Raw genomic sequence first — 23,381 nt, forward strand, 5'->3', positions numbered from 1 at the left:
AAGATGAGCAGGAAGGCGCAGATTAAAGGCCAGGAACAAACTGCATTTTAGCTCAGAGCTCTGGAGAACTACTTCCTATGAGTATCTCAAACTGGGAGTGCTAGACCTACAGTTACTGGTCGAAGACAATCCCAGAGCACACAAACAGCCCAAAACTTGGTTGCCATTCACTTCATCTTCAGTTGGCATCTTCCATCATAGGAGCACTCTTTTGGTTACACTCATTCACAAGATCTTTGCTATGATCTAAGAAATGATCTAAGAAAGATCTAAGAAATTCATGCTTCTTAGATTTTACCTATTAACCCTTTCCCTTGTGATATTTAAGCATCGTACAGACAGGAACAGGTTAGGTAGGAAAGAGCTGAAGGCTGTTGAGGTAGATGGCCACTAGGTGACCCAAAGCCTATGCTAAGAGGGACAAAAGGATGTAAAGAGGATGAACACTGGACAAACCGAAGAGATGAACCAGGTACTCCAGACAGCCACACTTAGTGCAAAAATGTGAATTTTTTTCACACCTTAGTTTCTTGCATAGGAAATAAATTGAAGAAGCCATTAAAATTTAGCTGCAGAGGGAGGTTTTCAAAGCACATCCTTCCAGCAGCTCGAAGTTAAAAGTGAAAGCTATGTGCTCTTTCTTGTGATATGATAAGGCTGTGGTATTTCATTTCAAGACAGATCTGTCTTTCTTCTCAACAACTATGATTGAAGCATTAGCAGCAGACACTGACGGATGATGGTCTTTGGAAGGATCTCATCCAGCTGCTCTCTCAAGGACTTGAGAGTATGTCTGATTTCCAAATGAAATCTTAGCTCCAGGCTGCAAATCAATGGACCAGGCTTAAAGGTAGCGTGAAGACGAAGTATCCGTCTCCTTCTTATCTAATATATCAATAAGGAGTCAGTGTTTTTCTGAGCTATGGCTCCTTTGAGCTTGCCATGCATGGGACCAGCCAATCCTGCCAAGCCACCTGCATGCTGCTTGCATGGGCATCAGTTAGGCACAAACGGCAGCAGAAAGCCAAATTAATTACACTTGACATGTCTGCTTTAAGATGTAAGGGCAGTCTGAATAAAACGGATCCCATGAAGCTGTTGCTTGCAGCACGGTGCTGCATTGCTGGTTGCTGCTGGACGGGACTGTGGCTTAATTCAGAGGTAGCTTCTTCATTCTGATAATTTAAGTGACTCTTAACATCAGCCTTGAAACTGAATGGTGTTTCAAGAGCACTAGCTGACCGTACAAGAAGTTCGCTGTTTTCCTGGGGGTCTCCAAAGGGGGCTGGAGCCATCCTTTGTCTCCAACAGAACAGAAAGGCGCATTCATCCCTCTGTCACATGCAGAAACATGACTGTCCCAGAATAGGGCTGCAGAAGACCTCCCCAGTGGGGTCAGGAGGAGAGGTGCCGTGCGGACTCGTGCGCTCTGGGAAGAGAGCCAAGGAAAAGCTGCAGCCCTCCAAACAGGACAAAGGGTTAAAGGAGGCATCGCCCGATGCTCCGTGACTTCTGCTCTAGGTGGGGGTGGGCTATTTGAGGTGCGTATTTCCTGATCCCTCTGGGGAGTGTAAGTGTGCAGGGGGGCAGACCCCTTTGGGAATGGTGGGAGGCCACCCCACCCCCACCCCCACCCCACCCCCCCCCCCTTCAAAGTCACCAACTGGTAATGAGCTTCTTCGCTCCCACCCTGGCTCAGACCGCTGGCCCAGCCTCAGTGTCACAGGCACCCACCAAGGTACAGAAATGTGTCAGTGAGGCCCAGAGTTGGCTTTGGGACAGACGCTTGCGAGTTGGGGACCTCAGTGAGCGTTACTGACCAAAACGGGGGGTACCAGCTGACTGCCCCTCAAAGGAGGCCAGCGGTGGGTTATACCCACCCAGCCCAGCCCACTAGCTGGCTTTACCCTACGCCTCCATCCTCAGAGGCTCATGTGGTCTGCCACACACTAGGAAGTCTGAAGCTGGAGAAAAGAAAGCAAAATCTCTGCACGGCAATGTCAGCACAGAAAGTGAGAAACAGGATCCTCAAGCAGACTCCACAAGCAGCCTTCTCCCCAATAAAAAGCATAAAGTGACAGTTACAAATAAAACATTCAACTTAAAAATAAAAGCAAACCAAGAAAAGCAGATCACTCAACACCTGCCCATCACTTGTGTTGCTTCTGGCCACTAAGCTGCTTAGACCAAAGCGCTGTTGGGGACACGTCTGCCCATGCGGTATCACATCTCTGTCTACAGAGCAGGCATGAGCCCAGGCTTGAGGAGCCATGGAGAGATGGGAGGGTGACGGATCCCTAAGATGGACTCTCCAGCTTGGGATGGGGTGAAGAAAGAAGAGTCTGAATGGAGGTTTTGTTCTCTGCTTTTTGGAGCGAGGAGTTTTCTCCATAAACAAGGGTAGGCAGTAAATAAAGACATGACTTTTCTATGGATTATCCACAGGCCTGATTCATCAAATATTCAAGGAAACATGGAAATGATTCAGTGGAGAAACACAGATAACTTGTTTTCACACAGAGAAAGAAAGTTCCCAAACAACCAATATAGATTATCTCTACCCCATCTACATATCTTGACCACTGCGAAAAGACAGGCTGGGCAAATTCTCAGTGGCGCCTTTGGCCAAATCCAAAGCTGAGAGGAAGTTAATCCCTTCTTGTGTCTGGACCCACTCAGAAGAAGGGCTGTAACAGGGTATACGTACAGCAGTATTTTAGTACGCAGTGCTCCCATAAGTAGCAGAGATCCTGCCCAAATTCACTCGTGATCCCCATGAAAAGGGCTGAAAAGGGTAGCCACAAATTTGAACGTGGAGTCCATTATAAACCAAGGCAAGTACAGCATTTCTCCCGTCGCATTGCCAACAATGCCAGCAATAATGCTAGAAAGCTTTCCCTGTTGAGAGTTGTCTCAATTGTTGTGGTCTGATCTTCATTACTTCTTGAAATTAGAAGTCTTTTATTAATTTCATGATCTGTTCCTCAGTGATTTAGTTCTCCTTATGCATCAGCACTAAGTTAGTTTGTTCTTTTCTCAGTTCCTAAAGGAGACCTGATCAATCTCTTCTGTCTTCTCACTTTACCTAGTTTAAAGTCTAAGATCTGTATCTATACCAGTACAAAGTTTTACAGTCACAGATTTACTGGCACATTCCACAGTAATGAGGATTTTTTTCATCTGTGCCTCCAAGGTGCCTTTGAAAAATTTCACCTTACAGGTTGGATAGGGTCCCCACCTTTTGCTGTGAGGTTTGTGGAGGTTGCGGTCAAGTCAGGAGTCCTCCTTGGTGCCTGACACAGCACAGATGGACTGAGCTGGTTTGAGAAGTCTGAAGGGAGAGTTTAGGAATTAACATCGATTTTATGAATTCTCTGAATCTTGACATCTATCCCCCTAATCCTTCTGCTGACAGGGCAGGATCTTAGGAAGTCACAAAAACCCCCAGGACGAAGGATGCTTGGGCAGCACTGGGGAGGAAGGGCATGTCTTCCTAACAGGGGGCTTGCTCTCGCCTGAGGGAGCCGCTGAGAGAGAAGCTTACACCCATCAGACACAGAAAAAACCAAAGCCCGTGCTTTTGGAGAGGACAGTGTAGACTCTGAGGAGATCTCAAACACAATCAGCAAGAGAAACAGATGTTATAACACTTGTGGGTTAATCTGTCCATTTCTGGACATTTCATGTTACCTTAAGAAAAGAGCAGTTATGATTTCTTGCAAAACCCTCACTGACAGCTTCAACTATTCTGTGTCATCAGAATAATAAATGGCCAAAGGTCTATGAAAACATATTTTAAGATATAGTAACTGAAGACCAACGGGGCTGAAGGCAGCTGGGGTCCAACCTATCGTTTCCAATAGCGAGCAGCAGAAATACCTGTGCTCCAAACGCAGCAAACGGGTCCCATGAAGATACCGTGCAGGCACCTGCTCAACTCCGGAGCTTACAAGGACCAGAGTAAGACACGTTGGGGTCTAAACTCAGCAGCCCCATGATTATCAGGATGAAAAGTAATAACTGGGGCTGCAAAGGCGTCTGCAATTGCAGGATGGATATGGGCCATCTCCTGCCTGATGCGCTGCTCCCTAGCATGAAGGCAGAGTTTGCAGCAAAGCACAGAACTGTTGCTTCCCATGAAAATTTGTTCAACCATAATGCTGTGAATCTGTCCCTGTGTGCAGCTACCCAGCCAGCCGCAGTTCCTTAGCCTCAGGGTGATGACAGTCACTTGTTTGCCTCTGAGTTTTGAGGAATCAAAATTACTTGTCCATTCTGTATTTGTTTTTGTCATGTTCCACAAGCTTAAGTGGTCTGCAGTTGGTCAGACAAAAGGAGCAACGTAGCACAGAAGTCTGTCTCCAGTAGTGGATCGCAGCAGATTTGCTGCAGAAATCCTTCTACCAGCTAATCAAGGACATAGGAATACCTTTGCATGACTTTGCTGGGGTTTGAATTTACTAGGTTATTACATTTTTTTTTTAATAACTTACTGCATGTACTCGAAAGTTTAACACTTTTAGTAAAGGGGTAAGAAAAAAGAACAAAGTAGAAAGGAGCAAAGAGACATTTCCAATACCAGGCATATTTTATTGGCAATTACATTTTGAAGACTAGCAATCAAAAACACAGTAAGAAAAGAGATTAGACAAGGTCATGGCTTGAAGATAAACCAACATACAAAATACCATGATACAACTGAGAAAAAGATCAGAGATGGACAACAGGAGTGAGTGAGGCTGTGAGATGGCTTCCTACAAGAGATCTATGTTAGAGGAATAACATAGATTAGGAGGAACCCAGGGGCAGGACTTGGCACTTCCCTCTGCAGAACTTCATGAGGTTCCTGCCACCCCATTTCTCCAGCCTCTTCAGATCCCTCTGGATGGCAACACAATCCTCTAGTGTGTCAGAGAAACGTCATCTCATTCCACTTGAGATGCTTTCAATTTGGGAAAGAGTCAACCAATTCTTTCTGTCCTTGTTTCGGGGCTAAAAGGGCAAAGGGATTCCTTCATCAGAGTGAAGTTGCCTTGACTCAGTACAGTCACATCATGCCAAGATGTTTCTGGGCCATCAAGGACCCCAGAGCAAGGGGATCTGGCATTTTCTTAAATAAACAACCTGCCACGTTCCAAATAAATCTCCCATTCCTGAGAACAGCCGGGTTCACAGCGTGGTGAGGAAAGAAACTCTCCTCTCCAAGCAGATGAGCTGAGAGGCTGGGAGAGGCTTTGTCCACAGGGAAGGAGGCTGTGCAGCAGCACAAGTTGTCTACAGGTTCCTACAGTCTGGAGAAAGGCAGGAGGAGTCTCATGAAAGCATGGCTCATGATCAAAAGCAGGTGGTGAGCAGAGGGCAGCCTCCGAGCAGGACCACGTCCAGAGCGTGGGTTGGGTGCGTGGCTGGTGGGGGAGGCTGGTGTGACCTTACGGCAGCACCAGTGGCTCAGCCACCAAGTGTTCTGCCCTGCACCTGCGGCAGCTGGATGCTGCTCTTCAGGCAGTTCAGGATGCTCAGAAACCACAGCAAAATGAAAACAGATCTGGCATGTGAGAAGGCACCAGTGGAACTTCTTGTAGATGGAAGCATGGTCTGAAACCTGTTCCCAGCCTGTTTCAGCAGTAGACCGGGGCTCGGGGAGACTGTGGTGGGGGGAAAGTGAGGCTTGTCCTGGCCAACATATACCCTGCTAGTAGGGGGACCACAGGTCCCCTCTGCCTCGCTGGCAGTACTCATCTTGCTCCTGAACTCAAAAGCTCAAAAGCCCCAGGTGGAGCAGCTGGCTTTGTACCCCCTGGGCACAGCAGGCTTTCCTGTCTCTTTTCCCCAAAGGTGGTGGGGGCTGCAGCTCCCTTCACCAAAGCACAGCCACGGGGCTCCTCCAAGCCCGTCACTGCGATGTGCCGAGCTGTGGTCAGCAGCCCTCCCCCACCTCCCTCCCTCTGCCTCAAGCTTTATTTGTTTATTATTTTCACCTCCTTCGCAGCGCTGTCCTGCGTTTCTCCTGCTTCGCCCTCCTCCTACATCCCTGTCCCGCGCTTTGCCTATTGGTTGCCGGGGCTGTGCTCGGGGGGAGCCCAGTCATTTTCTATATAACCAACCACTCCGTTCAGAGAGACCTCAGCAAGTCACGAGAGGGGAGAAACATTCCCCTGAGCACGAGCCCACACACACGACCAACTCCAGGATCTACAGCACTGCAGTTCTCCAGGGCCTGCAGGACTTGCCCAGCTGCCCGCGCACTGGGAAGGAGCCGTGAGAGGGGAAGAAACTGATCCCAGGAGCATCCAGAGTCTGTGGCCATGAGGAAGGTAACTTAACTCCGATGAAAAGCTTTGCTGTTCCATGCACTAGTCTGCAGACAAAATGATTTCTTGCTTCAGGGTGAGTCTTTGCACATTTTCCAGGTTGCCCCCAAGGGCCCCCACTCTGGGGGAGGCGTTGAAGGGACCGTGGTGCCTGTGCCAGGGCCAACAGGTGGGAAAGGAGAGGGTGCATGAGAAGAAATCCAGCACACCTCGGGGGCAGGGGGAAAAGATCCTTCTGCTTAAGGACCGGTTTGGGTTCACGGCAGGGAAGCAGCTGGGGATGTGGTGTTGTCATCTGCCTTTCTCCTTTCCCCCACCCATGGCATTTTTGCTGCAAGAGATGTTTTTCTGCATAAAAGGTCTGGTTTGCATTTGGCGAGGTTAGTCTGGCAGGAGAGTGCAAGCGGAGGTGCATCTGCCTTGAGATGAGGATGCTGCCTGGGATGCGGTGGGCTCTCCTGGGCTCCCAGGCAAGAGGAGTCCCAAGCCCCCTGGCCCGCGCATGGCACCTTTCAGATGGGAGCAGGCTGTGCTGGGTTATAGCAATGGTTTTCAGGCTCATCCCCTCTCCAGGGATTATTCTCTGATGTGCATGTCATGACTGCAGTGGTTTCAGTTGTGATTTGGACTAAGCACAGCATAAGGGGCATTTCCACTTCCACACACCTGAGCTATCTGCTAGCAGAAGAGCCCCAGCCGGGCAGGTGGGATGGGGATAGCCCCTTCAGGCACCAAGTCGCTTCCCCAAATCAGCAACATGAGCAAAGCTCAGAGGATTTGAGGTCAAGCAATGCTGGCTTTGGCTTCACATCTCTTGGGCACTGAACAAGCTTCCTCATGCTCCTGTGCCTCAGTTTCCCCTGCAATTGAGAAAGGGTTATGCTTTCAAGAACTCTGAGATGTGACAGGCATCACGGAGGGTGGGAAGTAAACAGGCTGTTGAACAGAAGAAAACAATGCTTCTCTTCTACTAAATTTCTGGATTTTAAGGCAAGACGGGGAAGAAGTGCTTTTTTTCTCCAGTGCTTTGCAGCTGTGCTGTGGAGGGGACGGGCAGGATCCAGTGAGCCGTGTCCTGTGATACTCACATGAGCTTTTCTGCCAAATACCCAGGGGCAGAACAGCCACCCAAGGCTCTGTAGTCCTGCACCGGAGAGAGCAGATAAGAGCAGCCCACTGCTGCGGAGGGCACAGGACACAGTTTCACAGGGATGGTCTCCTCTCTGTCAGCTGCTCACTCAAGAGCCACCACGTTTCTCCAAGCCTCCAGACAGCCCTGAGCGGTAGAGGCTTGCTGTGCCATCCGAAGCTGCTCCCTGTGAGCTGCTCAGACTCTCAAGGATCCCAGGCAGGAATTCTGAGCTGGGTCTGCCCTCTCCTATGAGCTGCAATGCTGTGGGCATAGTGGGGAGGAGAGGAGGGCTTTGTTCAGGGCACCGACCCATGAGCCAGCTGCCCCCGGTGTAGGTTGGGGCAGGACAGATTGCTGAGGACCTTAGCAGGGGTGCAGGCTGAAGTCCCAGCACCAAGTCAGAGCAGGAATTTGTGCTCAGGTCTCCAATGAGTCAGGTTTGCGCTCCTTCAGGTTATTTATCCTTTTTCTCCCTTTCTTTCTTCTCCCCACCTTCCCAACATAGCTGGGTGCCCAAGCACTTCCACAAAGCCTGGCGCTGAGGAGCGCACAGCTGTATCCAGAGAAGCCGTGGCTGCGCCTGGCAGGACTCGCGGTCAGCTTGGCCATGCCTTCCCAGAGTGGGGATGGCGTGTTTCCACCATACATGCATTGCTGGTCCTGGGGTCTCCCCAAGTCCTGGGCAGGGGAACCATGCTACAACCTGGCAATGCCTTGGCTGAATGGGCCTGGGGAGCAGATCCCCGGGGTACGGCTGCTTTGGGCTCAGACCCCAACTCTGCCTGGTGCAGTCAGAGCAAAGGCTGGAGTCCCATCTCCAGTCCCAGGTAGGCACCCTGATCCCTGCCTAACCGCTTCTCTGGAGCAGAACACACCCCAGGGAAGCCCAAAAAGGCTCCTGTTCCTGCTCTAGGCACAGCAGTTTTTCCTCCCTTCAGAGCTGTAAAGTGTCAGAGTTTGAGAAACAAGTTCTTCAGCCACTTCGAACTAGGAGACCCCCGAGCTGTCCCTGCCTGTGGCACAGACAGTGCTGGGGCACAGACTGGCAGGGTGCTGACATCTCCCACTCACTCTCTAGGCTCACTTCCCACTGGGGGACATATCTGGATCACCTGGAAGCCCCTTCCACAAATTCACATCGTACCAGAGCCCTACAGCCACCCTCAGCTCTCTGCTGTGGCTGTGGAGCAGCAGCTTAGCGAGCCCTGGCTGGAAGCATCGCCAGAGAGTCGCACAGCGCACCCCACTCGGGTGATATTTATTAGTGGTGCTCCAGCCCCGGTGAGCCTGAGAGACCTTTTGTCGTGCTCAGCAGTCAAAACTGCAAACAGCACAGGGAGATTTATATCCCCGAGTATTGGGTTGAATGGGCACAGTGGATCTGCAAAGGAAGTGGTTCAATTAATGACGATAAGGATGGGGAAGGAGGGACTCTACTGCTTGCACATAAATCGAAATAAGATATCAGGTATCAATACAGCATTTCTGGAAAAAAATCTTGTGACATTTTCCCGTCATGGTTCCCAGCAAAACTGCACTGGGAAAAACTTTGCACTGAAAGATGGCATCTGGCAGCCCATAGGATCTGCTGAAGGGTGGGATGTCAGTGCAGCTCCGGCTTTCCCATGGCACAGACTGGAAGAAAAGGTCTGCTTGTCCTGTGGACACCCAGACAGGATTTGCAGGACTGCCCCGCTGTGCAGGCATCAGCAGGGCAGGTGTCCCAAAACCGCTGGTTCAAACAGTCAGGAACTAGATGAGAAGTGTGGGGTGGGCATAAAAGAAAAGTCAGATTTGCCATGTGAGCAGCAATACCAAGGTCAGAAAGTGCAACGGCTGATTCAACACACGTGTTTGAGAAAAGGCAGGTGCCCTCATCTGCTGAAATACTGTGTAAGGGCATAAGAGACTGTTTCCTTCTAGTTTGTTTATCGAACAGGCTTGTTCAATTTCAGCAGCGAAGACTCCCACCCACAGGGCTCAGCAGCTCTGACCAGATGGGATCTAATGTGGCATTATTTCTGGGCACTGTGATGACAGACTTTCTCCAGGAATTCCTTTCATTCAGTCTTGCCTTGTTCCTCCTTCCTCTGCTCACCGAGTTCTTGCCCTTGTCCCTTTCTCCACCTGCAGATCCCACCAAGACCCGAGCAAGGACATCCCTCGAGCACGGTGAGAACTTCTGCCACCAACTTTGCCTTTCAATCCTCAATGGCAAGAGTCCCAGCTCCCACCACTCTGGCCATTTTCCTGACTTGCCTCTTCTCTGGGGCACAGAGCCAGACCCCAAGGGCTTTTCAGGAGAGCACCAACCCCTTTGAGCTGCTCAGCCAGGAGCAGGCGTACAGCCTGGTCCAGCCAAGCCTGTTCCAGGACACCAAGCTGTCAAACCACTCGGAGACCCTCCCCAGGAGCACCAGCTCTGAGCCGCCCCTGCTGCCCGTGTGCGTGAAGCCTGCGGATATCAGACACATCTTCAAGTACATCAACACCATTGTGTCCTGCACCATCTTCATAGTAGGGATCATCGGGAACTCCACGCTCCTGAGGATCATTTACAAGAACAAGTGTATGAGGAATGGGCCGAATGTCCTCATTGCTAGCTTGGCGCTCGGAGACCTCCTCTACATCCTCATTGCTTTGCCCATCAACGTATATAAGGTAGGCTCCATGCGCACCAGCGCTGCAGCAGTCTGGTGGTTGTGGGGATGGTGTCTGCTCCCACTTGCCTCGGTGCCCTGGGGAAAATCAATCCTCTGCTCTTTATTACAGGCTCCATTTCTGCAAGGGAGGGTGTTTCTGCTCTCCAAAGGACGAGAAAAACAAACAAAAAGCTCAGAGTACATTCCTGGGAAAGCAGAGGTGTTCTCAGCTACAGCTGTGTTATGCACACACACACATGCAAACACACAACCTTCCAGATCTTTTAAATCTGATCTAAAATCACATGAAAAGAATCGCTTGCAGTCTTCTGACATCACAACCTGGTGTTTATTTCAGCTCAGTTAATCAGCCTCAAGCAAATATCTTTTTTATTCCAGCTAAACATGAAGACTCACCCAGGAACAAGGAAGAGGGCTGTAATACAGAACAGGGGCTTCTTTCAGGAGGCACTGACCCCTAACTAGAGAGAAGAGGCACAACAGTATCAGGGTGACCTGAGCTCTGCGCGGTGCACCGGGGCAGAGGGGGCTGAGCAGATGCAGGCAGTAGACCTGAGACCCCAGTTAAGAGCAGAAGGTGTGTTACCACGTCCGTGAGATGTGTTTGAGCTGTTGTGGCTCTTTCTGGCCAACTGCTGGAGACACGTTTTGTTGGGCTGGAGCCAGAGGTTTCTATGAAGGGATGCTGGAGGGTGAAGGGCTTGGAGCTCAGTCAGATTTGTTTGTTAAAGGGAAGCTTTAGCCTGCGAAGTGGACATTGAGTGCCAGAGGGGTCCTGGACCAAGCAGGCTGGATGGCAGGGGGAGAAGGCAGAGAAATTCAAATCAGGAAGAAGGTGCATGTAATTTGGCAGTGCGAACAACCAGATGTGGCTGGCGGGACGGTCTCAGATCACTGTGAATAGATACCCTTCAAGTGAAAAGTGACTGAAAACTATAAAGGTTTTTTAGCTCAAAAAAAACAGGTTCTCCATGAGCCTGATGATCCCCGCTGTTACAAGAATATGGCTCCATGTAGAGGGTTTTACCCATGCCAGAAAACAGAGTAGCTTGGGGTGAGCAGCACTGACCCAGGGGAGGGCTGCCCCCTTCACCCGTGGGGTACAGCCCCTCTGCTTTCACCCACCGGGCCCCCTTTGCTTTGAATAAGGCACGATTTGTTCTGCCCAAGGCACGAGACAGTCTGGGGAAGGCGGCTGCAACACCGGCAGCTCTGCCGGGGGTCACCTCCCCCCTGCACCCATTGCACAGGCAGAGGCTGTGGAGGTCGCCCAACAAGCATGGCCATAGCTGAGTCCCTAAAAATTTTGAACAGCAAAGCCCCCCCAGTATTTGTACCCAGTCAAACCCAAGGCAGGGAAGATTTGCATTTTAATCCTGCCTTTGCCACACTTGATGGGAGATGCACCGTCTAGCCAGGGAAAGAATCTGGGTCGTGCAATGTGCATTTAACAAGAATGCGCACTGTAACAGGCAACAGCAAAATATCGGGCAGACCTGCCTCCATGGGTTGCAAATACTTCTCCACTTTGGCGGATCTGGACTGCAGGGTCCATCTGTCATGTTTACATCACCCACAATATCAGGGCGGTTGGGTTGGTTTTAGCCTGGGTTCCCGAAGGAAAAAGGCTTGTACAAGGGGACCGTGAGGACACGCGTCCAACAGCCCTTCCTTTCAGGATCTGTTTGCCCAGTTCTGATGCATTTCACAAGTCCCTGTTGTTGGAAGGCCCTATGTATCATAAAAAAAAAAGGCATGTGGGACCAGGTGGAGGCTGTAGGAATGACTCCGCTGAGGGAAGCTGGCAGATAAACCAGTGACAGGCTCAATACCCAGCTCTACGTCCTGGTCAGCTGGGAACTGGGGTTGCACTGGGCTGTGCACTGGGCTGTGCAGAGTCCATGGCTTAGACCAAAAGCCTACAGGACACCTCCTGTTAGCACAGGCTGTGGCTTGGAGACACACTTGCTCATCTCTTGGAGCTACGACTAGCACAGCTTGCAGCTGACAGAAAGCAAAGTCAAGATATCTTGTCCAGGCTAAGGACAACATCTTGCATTGGTGTTGCATGCCTTGTAACAGGAAAACTGGGTCAAATCCAGGGTTGGGACTCCCTGTTCTGGTCATGTCTAAACTGACATTTCCTGACTGATGTTCAGGATTTCACCAGGCCACCTAAGCAACCCCACTCCCTTCTTCACCTCTCCTTTCCAGCCACCTTCAGGAGGAGAAATTTTCCCTTGTTTGAGAAGCCCAAACTGACTACGAGCAACTTGCCCCTAAGGGCAGCCCAGTTCCTGCACGGTGCGTCTCAGCAACACATGAGACGGGTTGACTCCCTGGGTGCGCAGAGCAAAGGAAAGGGTAGGGTTGGTCGGTTGCCTTCACCTGAGACCCTGCTTTCCAGAAGAGCTTCTGATTGATTTGTCTGGCCGCTGAGACCAAACTAAAGAGCTTGCCCAGGGGGATGGTTGTGAATAGGAGGAACCTTAGGATGGGCTCCAGGTGCCATGGGGCTATAAGGGTTGTGAACGCAGGCTCACTCATCCTCATGAGTGAGTGGCCTGGACTTCTCCTGCCTTCAAGGCATCTTGTCCTCACCATCTTCTGCTTGCTCCAGCTGAGCTTGGGGCCACGGTGTATGTGTTCTATAAGGAACCTGAGTATGGTAGAGTGTCAGAGTATGGTAAGGGCTTAAGACTTTGAAAGCCATCTGAAAGAAGCTGTCCTTGCTGGATTTTGGCTGTTACAGAGCATGACACCCCCTTTCCCTCTAAAAGCAACCCAAAGCCCATCGTGGTGTTTAGGATTCAAACATTCAAACCCACCCAGGGTCTGAAGTCAGGACCTGGTGTCTCCACCATCCTTCTGTCTATGTGTCAACTCGCCTCACAACGAGCCCTTGGGGAAATGAAAGGTTCCCAGTGGATCACAAAATACTGGATAGTGCACACTGCATAATCCCAGCAGAGGTAACCTCAGAGTGCTTTCAGCTGCTCTCTGTGGGCTTCTCACACCTTGTGGGTAACCACCTGCCATTACGGGAAGCCGGACATGCTTTCCTGAAGCAGCCTGTTAACCCTGTGGTTCTTCCCCAGCTCTTGGCAAAGGACTGGCCCTTTGGTGTGCAGGTGTGCAAGCTGGTCCCCTTCATCCAGAAAGCCTCAGTGGGCATCACCGTCCTCAGCCTTTGTGCTCTCAGCATCGACAGGTAAGAAAGAGCTTCTACAGAGGCACAGCCCAGCCTGAGCCACCGCTGACTATAGCATGTCCCTCCACTGTAACCAGAAGGCAGACTGCAGGGTGGCTGGGTCCCAGGCCGGATTCAGAGATGGGGGCAGGGTGCTGGCATGTAGAGTTGAAATCCAACGGTAACTGACTGGTGACAGAGTTTAAGTCCTGATGGAAAAAGTTGAGGGGAGGATGCTGATGTGCTGGGGTGCTGTGGGAGGGTGGCAGCTCCCCAGTGGCAAGTAGACATTGGCCAAGGATAGCTACCATCACATCCATCCATGGAGCTCCTCCTGTTGCTGATCTTTCCCATTCCACTGAAAGGGAAAGTTCAGGGGTGGAGGAGTAAGGTGTAAGGAAAGGGCCTTTGGGGAAAACTCTAACCTGCACCTTCTTGGCCCCTTCCTGATGGCTGCTTCTCTCACTCCAATCACGTTGGGCAGGTACCGAGCAGTGGCATCCTGGAGTCGGATCCAGGGGATAGGAATCCCCATGTGGAAGGCAGTGGAGGTGATGCTGATCTGGGCAGTGGCCATTGTGCTCGCAGTCCCTGAAGCTATAGCCTTTGACATGGTGGAGCTCAGCTACTGGGAACGGCACCTGTGGGTGTGCATGCTTGCCTCCGAACAGAAATCCAGCTTCATGATGGTAGGTACTCCATCCCACCCCAGCTGCAGTGCATGGGAGAGGGAGGCACGGGCAACCAAGGCATCCTCCCTCCTTGATCAGAGTATTAGATGCTTCTGTAGATGGCTTCTTCTAGCCATCAGGGTGAACACCAGGAGAGCACTATCAGAGAAAGCACAGAATACCCAATGCTGCAGTGACACGGGGCAGACTTGCCTTGAATATGGGGCCAGAAATCAGGCAGCTGCTCCTCAAGGTGTGTCATGTCTTCACCATCCACATCAGAAAATCATGACACATCTTTGGAAGCTCCAGAACCTGCCACGCTGTCACAGCAGGCCAAAAAGCATCTCCATAACCAGTCTGCATGGGTAACCTTGATCACAGGGTCAGCTAAGGGTGAGCAAGGGAATTAAGACACTTACAGAGCAGCAGAACTTATCCCACTGCGTCTACCAAATCAGCTCCTCGGAACTGTTTCTTGCACAAGAGTGCCAGACTGGACTGGCAGCCAGACATAAACCAGCCTTCACTTCCTTAGGTCAAACATGTGCACCCGCCTTGGGGGAAGGTAATCCCATGTGCACTTAGCGCAGGAGCTGTTACACTTTCACACATCAGAAGTGTCTGATACAGGCCAGCGTCGGTGTCAGGGGCCGGGTCAGTTCATGCCCCAGTTACTCCCCCACCCCATTCTCCAGTTCCCAGTTGCTCTTTCTTTTGCATGCAGTTCTACCGGGATGTGAAGGACTGGTGGCTTTTTGGTTTCTATTTCTGCCTCCCCTTGGTATGCACTGGCATCTTCTACAGCCTCATGTCATGCGAGATGTTGAGCAAGAGAAATGGCATGAGAATTGCTCTGAATGACCACATGAAACGGGTAAGAAACAAGGAAGGCAGGCACCCTGGTATTCCCCGAATGGGAGGGAGTGCTGTCCAAGGGGAGAAGACCTACCTGTCCCTGTAAAGGACACGTACGAGCTGACATAGCCTCTCAGTGGTCAACAGCTATTGGCACACTGATGCAGATGCATGGATTAAACCAGGGAGATGGGCCTTCAGCTCTACAACCTCCAGTCTCAGGGACAACCCAAACCACCAGCGTTATGGCCATGGATCAGCTCGGTTCTTGATTTCTCATGGTCATTTATCTCTGGCGGTGCTGTGCCAGCCCAGATCACACCAAAGGCTGCATGTGCTGTATCACAGATAAGGGGCGCAGGGCAAAATATGGTTTACGGTCCCCTCCCACACTTTGCAGAATGATCCCCTGAGGCAGACCAGCTGGCTGTCACAATAATACAGTGTGAAGGGTGAATGGAGGGGGGCCCCATGTCCCAGGGAATGTCACCCCAGCAAAGTCACCAGGAGCAATGTTGGGAAGAGGCATTAAAAGAGTCTGGTCCATGTTGTGCTGCTGGTACCCTACCCCTTTCTGCAGCCTGGATCTCAGAGTCCTCCTCATGATGCAGAATTTGGGACCTGCAGGTTATGCTTTGGACTCAAAAGGGGCACCCTGCTGTCATCAGATTACAGAAATCGAAGGGCTCTTGCTCAGCCTGGGGAGATGGTACTTTGCTCCACCTGCTCCCCCATGCTCAGCCACACCATCCCTTCTCTCCTGCCCACCTTCTCTTCGTAGCGCCGGGAGGTGGCCAAGACCGTGTTCTGCCTCGTGGTGATCTTTGCACTCTGCTGGCTGCCGCTCCACCTCAGCCGCATCCTCAAAAAGACCATCTATGACCAGACGGACCCCAACAGATGTGAACTGCTCAGGTAGGGGCAGCAGCAGAAGGGCACTGAGCTGGGACCCCTGGCGGGCACCGGCTGAGGCTCCGCTGGGCTCAATGCAGGCTGCCGGAGCTGCCTTCTGAACACCTTGTTGCAACAGCTCCTTTTCTAGGTGACATTGCTCTCCTGGTAGGCACATAGAAAGGGTGTGGGGGACCGTAAGAAAGGAAAAACATTAAATTTTGAAATGTCTCTATAAAGCTTTGGGTTAAAGAGTGCTCCTGGTCAAAGAAACATTCCCTGCAGGGCTAAAGGGACTGCAGCACTTCTGAGGGCTTTGCACACTTTCTGCCATGTGGTAGGTGCCCATCTTTGCCTCTCCTTTTAACCCATCACGCTAAAATCCAGTACAGGCCAGGCGCTGCTACTGTGCTTCAGTTTGAGAACATTAAAGTCACCAGGGGGGATCAGATCTCACACTTCTGGCTTCCTCAGGAAATGCTCCTCGCACTGGAGAAAGTGGTGGGCTCCTGCAGAGGGGACTGCCTTGGGCTCACCTCTATGTTATCAGTCACCGAGTGGCTCTCCGTGGGAGCAGGTTCCTGGGCCAGGCAGTTTGCAGACAGTTTGGAAACCCTCTCTCAGATGTCCACTCAGTGGGCTTCCAATATGTCCACCCTCTTTTCTCCCCCCCCGCCTCAGTTTCCTCCTAGTGATGGATTACTTCGGGATCAACATGGCCTCCCTCAACTCCTGCATCAACCCTGTGGCTCTTTACTTCGTCAGTCGGAAATTCAAGAACTGCTTCCAGGTAGGGTGAACCCCTCCAGAGCTCCTGGCTATGGTGACCATCCCCAGACACCAGTCACAGGGACACAAGCCCCACGGACCAGTTGCCCCCATTGCAGTGGACTTCTGAGCTTACGAGATGAGGGGAAAGGTGGAGAGGGTTTGGCAAAGACACCCAGCAAGCAGTGGCAGAGACAGGTCTGGACCTCACAGCTCCTGGCTCCCGGACAAATTCCCCACCAGGGACATGCTGGGGCCGCCAGCAGCGCACAGCGTTCCCCTATTTGCTCATATACATTTGATTTGCTCATATATAATTTGATCTTATTTCTCCTCCCAAATTTTCCCTCGGCCAGGTGCCTCTCCTCCCAGCTCCCAGTTCACTAGATGTCTCTGCCCTGCTATGGGGAGGCTTTTGCCAGTGCAGGACCTAGAGGAAGCCAAAAAAGTCCCTGTTCTGGATCAGAAGCATCCCCACAAACCATCAGATCAGGGACTGGGGCTGCTTTAAACTTTGAGGCCAAGTTATTCAGATATAATTTTCAGGAGCAGTGGAGCCCTGAGAAAGGAAGGGAATGGGATAGGATGGGATGGGGTGGGGAAGGAGTCATCTCCCAGCTGCTGTAGCAAAAAGAAGAGTTGAGCCCAGCTAAGCAGCAGAAAACCTGCGTTTTCTGTCCCCTGAGGACAAGAAAACACAACTGCAAAAGGTACCCAAGGTTTTGGTATCTTCATTTCCAATCCATACCAGCCTGCTCCCACCAGATCTGCAGGACAGCAAGGCTCAGAAGTGCAGGCTGCGATCCCCAGCCTGGCACTGCGCAGGTTGACTTGCTGACTTCAGTAAGGGAATATTTCCCCCTCTTCTACCCTGTAGCCCATGCTTGTAACCTCTTCCTCCACCTTCTTGTCTCCTCACAGTCCTGCCTGTGCTGCTGGTGCCAGCGACCTGCTCTGAGCATCACACCGACAGATGAGAAGGGCTCTGTTGGGAAGTGGAAAGCCAACGGGCAGGAGCTTGGGCTGGACCAGAGCAGCTCCCGCTTGAGTAACAAGTACAGCTCTTCCTAAAGCCATGCCACCCGTGGGGCCGAGAGGAGAAGGCACCGTGCCAGGACAGCAGGAGCCCTCCGTTGCTCTCACATGGCCATCTCCTGACTGGGCCTGAATCGTTTTTGCCTTCGTGTCGTAACCCACCTGGAAGGAGCTGCAGCATTTCATGGACCCCTGAGACTAGCGCTGAACCACACCGATCCATCCTCTGGTCTGAGTCGTCTCTGGAGGAGGGGGAAGGGGATTCAGATCCTTATAGGATATTTCACTTCCTTGCAGGAAAACCAAGTGACTTATGGCCATTTGTCTTGGGTGGAAACATGGGGTGGGGAGATGTGTGTGGAAAGGGAAGGAAGGTTGAGATGTGGTCCCTTTGAGATGGATGTGGGATGAGGAGGAGAGGGAGAAGACCATGAGTGAAAATTTCCAGCTGAAAAAGCCAAAGAAAGGCTTTGATAACATCCCTTATCATCTCCCTCTGCTGCTGGGACAGTTTGTCTTTGGGCAGAGCCAGGGTAAGATCCAGGCACCATCCATGTCTGGTAGACCATCAATGGTGTGATATCTCCTCCTGTTCATGGTAGGGAGAGGTGGGCAGTACTTGGCTTCATTGTGTGACCAACCTGACTGGGGGAGCCCCAAAAGCACCCCCTTCTCTTCACCTTTTCCTGGGAAATCCAGCCCAGGCTCCCCACCCAGGAATGATGTTCACTCCACCTGTGTATGGCACGAGAAAACGGTTGTGTGGGACCGCAGGGCTGTGGCTTAGGGGATCGGCTATCCCTGCTAGAAGCTAGTGGCAGCATCCAGCCAAACCATCAGCTCCTGCTCCCCCCTCCAGGCGAGCTCCTGGCTCGCAGGGCGCCGTTGCTGGCTCAAGGGGAAGTCTGTAAGCCCAGGAGAGGGAAGGCAGAAATGGCTCAAATTTGGGTGAGGCTGGAACCAAGGAACCAGCCTCCACCTTTCCAGCTTCCTGCGTAAACTGGAAGCAGCTAATTCTGCTGGATATAGGATGTAGGGGAGAGGATCCAGATCTGCCCTTCCAGAAGAGCATCCAGCCTTGATCCGTGGTCTTCAGCAGCTGCAAAGTCCACCGCCTCCTTAAGCCACTGGCTCCTGGGAGGGGGATCGCCTGGAAGACCACAGCTCTGAAGGGAAAACAGGGGTGCCCTGCATTTTAATGACTGTAGCTCATGTTCCGCCTGCCAACAAGGCTGAGCTCCAACAGGGCAGTGGGGCTGGACCCCAATGTGCCTTGGCCACAGCACCATGACACCAAGGTTCATGCCATTTCTAAGGGGGACAGAGATGCTCATCCTCATGGTCAAACTAAGGTGGAAAAGGCAATGGGGAAAGTCCAATCTCAACCGAATGAGCCGCTACAGCTAACTGAAATACAGCAAAGAGCTTCCACAAATTTACTATTTAAAGTAATGAATCCCCGAGTGCTTTTCCAGCATGTTTTTCCAAAAAGTCATGCTTGCATCTCTTGCCAAAACTTTAAGAAAACCTGTATGAGAAAGTTATAGTCACCAAGCTTTTGATGATTTTTCCTGGGTTTTTTTTCCTTCTCTCTTTTACCTCTCTCCCTTTCTTCTTTCCCTTTCTCATCTTGTCATGAGGGGAAAAAAAAAAAACCAGAGAGAGGAAAAAGGAAGAGAAAAGACCTGCAAATAAAGCAAAACACTTGCCAGGTGTTGGTGTTTTTTTAGCTTAGCTTTCACTGAAATGCAAATATTTTACAAACAAATTACATTTCTGAAAGACAAAAGGGTTTCGACAAAAACAGAAAGCGAGCAATATCTAGACTAGCATGTTTTCCATAAACTTACCTACCTACTGTAGAGTTGTCTGTATCAATTCCACAGCGCTGCTGCTGTGCTTTGCCCTACGGCTGGCTCCATTTTGTTGGTGGACAAATGAAGTCAACGGAGAAAATTGATAAAGACTGAAGCATTCCCTGCAGACATCTTAGTAGAAGGATATTTTTAAATGATTGTGCTTATACAAAAAAATCTGAATTCTATGTATTTCTGTATTTGTCCACATTTACAGGCAAATGGATTCTGTGACTTCAACACCTCATACCACTCCAAGGACGTAGCAGTGGGTAAGCCAGCGGCGCACCAAGCCTAATGCAATGTCTCACTCACACCCTGCCCTACTGCAAATTGTGGCAAATTCAGCTCCAGGTAGCCCAGCTCCCCGGCAGCCTCCTGCCAGGACAAGGCTGGCCCCAGGCCTGCGCTGCCGCCTTGCAAGCAGCCGCTACGGAGTGATTTGCTTCGGGTTAACACCTCTGCCATTGCATCTCTGATCGTACTCCCTAAAATTCACACGTAGACCCGAGCTCTGGGTCTAGCGTGCTCGGGAGGTGCCAGGGCAGCAGTGCAGCGCTGGTGGCTGGGAGGGTGGGAAGAGACAGATGGGATGTGCTGACCTTTCCATCTGCTGCCACGTGCATCACCAGGGGTTTTCTGTTAATTACAAACCTCTTGGCATTTCAAACAAGGGTCTGCTTGTTGGGCCACACAATGCTGGGGGGCATGGAGGTGTCAGATCACTTGTCAGGTAATAAAGTCCTGTAACAGGCAGTATTTAGGATGCTAGCAGCTAACGGGGATGCTCTGACCCCGTGGTTACAGTTTCCCTCCCTCACCTGAAATGGCTGGCGCTTTGATCACAGGTTGAGCCAACATCTTTCTCTCTTGGGGTCCTCAATGCATTGCACAGGCCTGGAGCATAGCCCTGGCTTGTGGGGACCCCACTGTGAGAGTCACATAGATGAGAAACACCGTGTAAGCAGGGGACCTGCCTGCTGGGGTCTGATTTGGGTCAGTGGCGTTACAGCCTGGACAGCCTGGAGAAGGCTGACAAAGGATGCTGTTGGTCAGATCTGGAGATCTGTCAGGTAAAGCTGGTAAGTCTGGGTCACAGTAGGTAATTCAAGGCCAACAGATGTGCTGAGCAGGGCAGCTTCAGCCCCAAATCAGCACTGGAGACAAGCTGAGGATGAGCACGCACACGTGCAAGGAATGCAACTCCCTCTGTCCTGCCCAACTCTGCCCTCCTGGCACGTACATTGCCCTCTGCTAGCCCAGGTGCCAGTTTTCAGGTGCTTTGTTCCAACCTGACCCCGAGACACCAGTCACAGGACTGCCCTTAATTAAAAAGAAATAATGCCAAATGAACTGGAGTTGTCAGAACACAGGATCCCTTAGGCAGTCAGGAGAAGCAGCTTTCTTTAGAAATTAGATAGTTCGAGACCCAGGAGGGACGTGGACATCAGCTCACTGCACCAGGACGTGGGGGAGGGAGATACTGTTCTCTAGAGGACTGAAATACTTCGGGGACAGAGGAGCCAGCTGAAATGCCTCAGTGCCTCAAAACAGGAGAGAGCATCAAGCTCTGCACGTCCTCCTGGCAGAGGAGCCACAAGCACCAAAAAACTGAAAAAGCAAAAAAAAGCAGCTTAGGAGTTTAGAGCTATAGACCTGTCCCTGGCTGGTGCCATCCTCCTTGCTGCAAAATAAAGTCAGTCCCAACTGGTAAAAGTGAGACTTACCATGTTACAACAAGAGCAAGGCACATAGGCAGTTTAGTGCCTGCCAGCAGCTGAGCAAAGGTTGTTCTGTCTTTTACTTGCTAATTTCAGTGAAGATTGAAGTACCTTGACAATTTCCCAGTGGTGATCTTGGTAATGCCATAAGGAGCAGCGTCCCAAACACTGAAGAGCCACGATCCTCTCCTAAGGACAGGCAGAACAGCCAGGACCTGCTGGTTTTCACAAGACAGATAGCAATTACAAGCACACAGGGGAATCCTTTTACCTTATTTAACCTCCCGGGCCCCAAGTGGCTAACATCTCTTTTTATGCTCCAAGAGCAGATTTAATCACTCCTGCATTAGCAGTTATACTCAGATCAACATTTCAGCCTTAAACGGTTCAAAACCAGTCTCAGATCTGCACATTATTAATACTACAACAAAAAGACTGACATGCATTCACCCCCAGCTCCAGACATTGCCACCGCTTGCTGCATGCCTGTTTAACAGTGACTTCATCCTCCTTTGGTGTAACTTTCCCCTTGTGTTTTCCTCCCAGACATCCTCTAGTAAAACCAACATTACAAAGTTTGACCAAGCGTGAGAGAGGAGAGAGAGGAGAAAAGAGCTGAGATACCAGCAGGACTCAGTACCATTTTAAAGCTCTTTATCGCACTGGCATCCAGACAGCCCTTTCCCATTCCTAGAAGGTCTCCCTTAGGCTACAACCAAGGCCAGGGCCAGCAAGTTTCTGCTCAAGGGGAAGTAATGACTGTCAGACAAGGTGTGCGTGTGCAACCTGGTTTTAGCTGTTCATGGGAATGCAAATGCGAAGCGAGCTCCCTGCTGCCAGCTCCTTGCTTCCCTTGCTTCCCCAGGCAGAGGAAGTCCAGAAACAGTGCTTTGCCCAGCCCAGCCCAGCCAACATGCAACTGGTCCACAGCATCCCTTGGGTGTTGGAAGAAGCAACCAGCTGGGTTTCAAGACCTTTTCAAAAAGCTGTTCTCCGTGACACCAGGGCTGAAATTCAGCCCAGGTGCATTAGTCAGCTCCTGCTTTACTCACCCCTTTACCCTCTCCCCCTGCCCTGGGTAAACTGCTTTCCTGCTTTTTTTTATGTCTCCCTCTTGCTTCTCCAACCAGAAAGTCCCCAGGCCTGCGCTTGCTCCTATGCAGCAGGGTGAAACACTCACCAGCACCCACCAGGCACAGCCCTCTTCCCCACGTGCCCCAAGCCCTATATGAAAGCATGCTTTAACCACCCACGGGTTTCAGCATGAAGAAAGCGGGGCAGAGGGGATCAGCCAAAAGCAAAGCCACGATAGCTACCCAGTATAGATGCGGGACCACGTTGGCAGGGCAGGCTGAATCCACTGCAGCAAACAGAGAGGCAAAGGAGCCTTATTATGAAATGTAGGGTTCAGCTGGCTTCTTGGCCTAGTGCCTGCGAACACAAACCCATCACCAGCCTGTCCGAGAGACCAAGTCTGTCAATTCGTATTTGAAAGAGTGATTTTCTAGAGAAGACCTGACATTTTACATCCTCCCTCTTATTCCTCTGTACGTTAATAAAACATGTTGGTGTTTGAAAGGAAAATCTCTGGGTTTTTCTTATTGAGCAGCAGGGGGTCTGCAAAGTCTGCTAAATACTTAATTGAGTGTCAGCAGGTTCCTTTGGTAACTGCAGACCTCCACTGAAGAGACAAGCAGCGTCCCCCCTGTGCAGAGCAAACTAGAAAGGTTCACAATCCTACGCCCTGCACAGAGCAGAAAAACCCCTGCAATTTCACGCCACATTACGCTCAACAAAAGGCTTTCACTTGGCTAGCTGCCAGCAGAACCGATCGAGGCCAGGGTTTCAGTGTTGTACCCTTTAAACCTGTTCATGAGGAGTGGTCTGGGCTTGCCTTTGTCTGCATTCTTCGGGGGGTTACAAAAAGCAAGTGGTTTTTTACTCATCTCACCTCCCAAATGAGCAGAGTATCATTTTATAATGATATGTTGAAAAAGGAAGGCTGGCCCTATCTGTTCAGTCAACTGCAATGGTGCGAGTAACAGAAAGATTTAAATTGAGCGAGGGTGCTGCCCCTCTAAAAGCTTGATTTTACACAGCACAGAACCCCTTTGCTCCCTGGGGCAGCTAAGTCTGTGCAGCAGACCACCTGCAAACCCTGTGATCTGAAAAGCCTGGGCAGGAAACAGCAACACTTGGAGAGGGAAAGAAGATGGAAGACTGAAAGAGCTGCCTTCTAGCTATCATTTCCTATACCCGTGCTGAGCTGAACGCAGTGTCACTTC

At 51.0% G+C, this 23,381-nt stretch overlaps 1 protein-coding gene and 1 long non-coding RNA gene across 2 annotated transcripts; both read left to right on the forward strand.

Moving 5' to 3' along the window:
- Positions 1 to 6,018: 6,018 nt before the first annotated feature.
- LOC121097431 (endothelin receptor type B-like) lies at positions 6,019 to 19,074 on the forward strand. The gene is made up of 8 exons (XM_040614440.1): positions 6,019 to 6,314; positions 9,577 to 10,104; positions 13,205 to 13,317; positions 13,781 to 13,985; positions 14,695 to 14,844; positions 15,607 to 15,740; positions 16,398 to 16,506; positions 17,406 to 19,074. The coding sequence occupies exons 1-8, from the start codon at positions 6,306 to 6,308 to the stop codon at positions 17,553 to 17,555; spliced, it is 1,398 nt and encodes a 465-aa protein (XP_040470374.1). The 5' UTR covers positions 6,019 to 6,305; the 3' UTR covers positions 17,556 to 19,074.
- A 147-nt stretch (positions 19,075 to 19,221) lies between these two features.
- On the forward strand, positions 19,222 to 22,674 carry LOC121097436. Its single transcript, XR_005830957.1, has 2 exons — positions 19,222 to 19,647; positions 21,643 to 22,674. It is a non-coding gene; the product is annotated as an uncharacterized LOC121097436 (long non-coding RNA).
- Positions 22,675 to 23,381: the final 707 nt, after the last annotated feature.

This window comes from Falco naumanni, chromosome 14 (assembly GCF_017639655.2).
Source record: "Falco naumanni isolate bFalNau1 chromosome 14, bFalNau1.pat, whole genome shotgun sequence".
In the NCBI taxonomy this organism is placed as follows: domain Eukaryota; kingdom Metazoa; phylum Chordata; class Aves; order Falconiformes; family Falconidae; genus Falco; species Falco naumanni.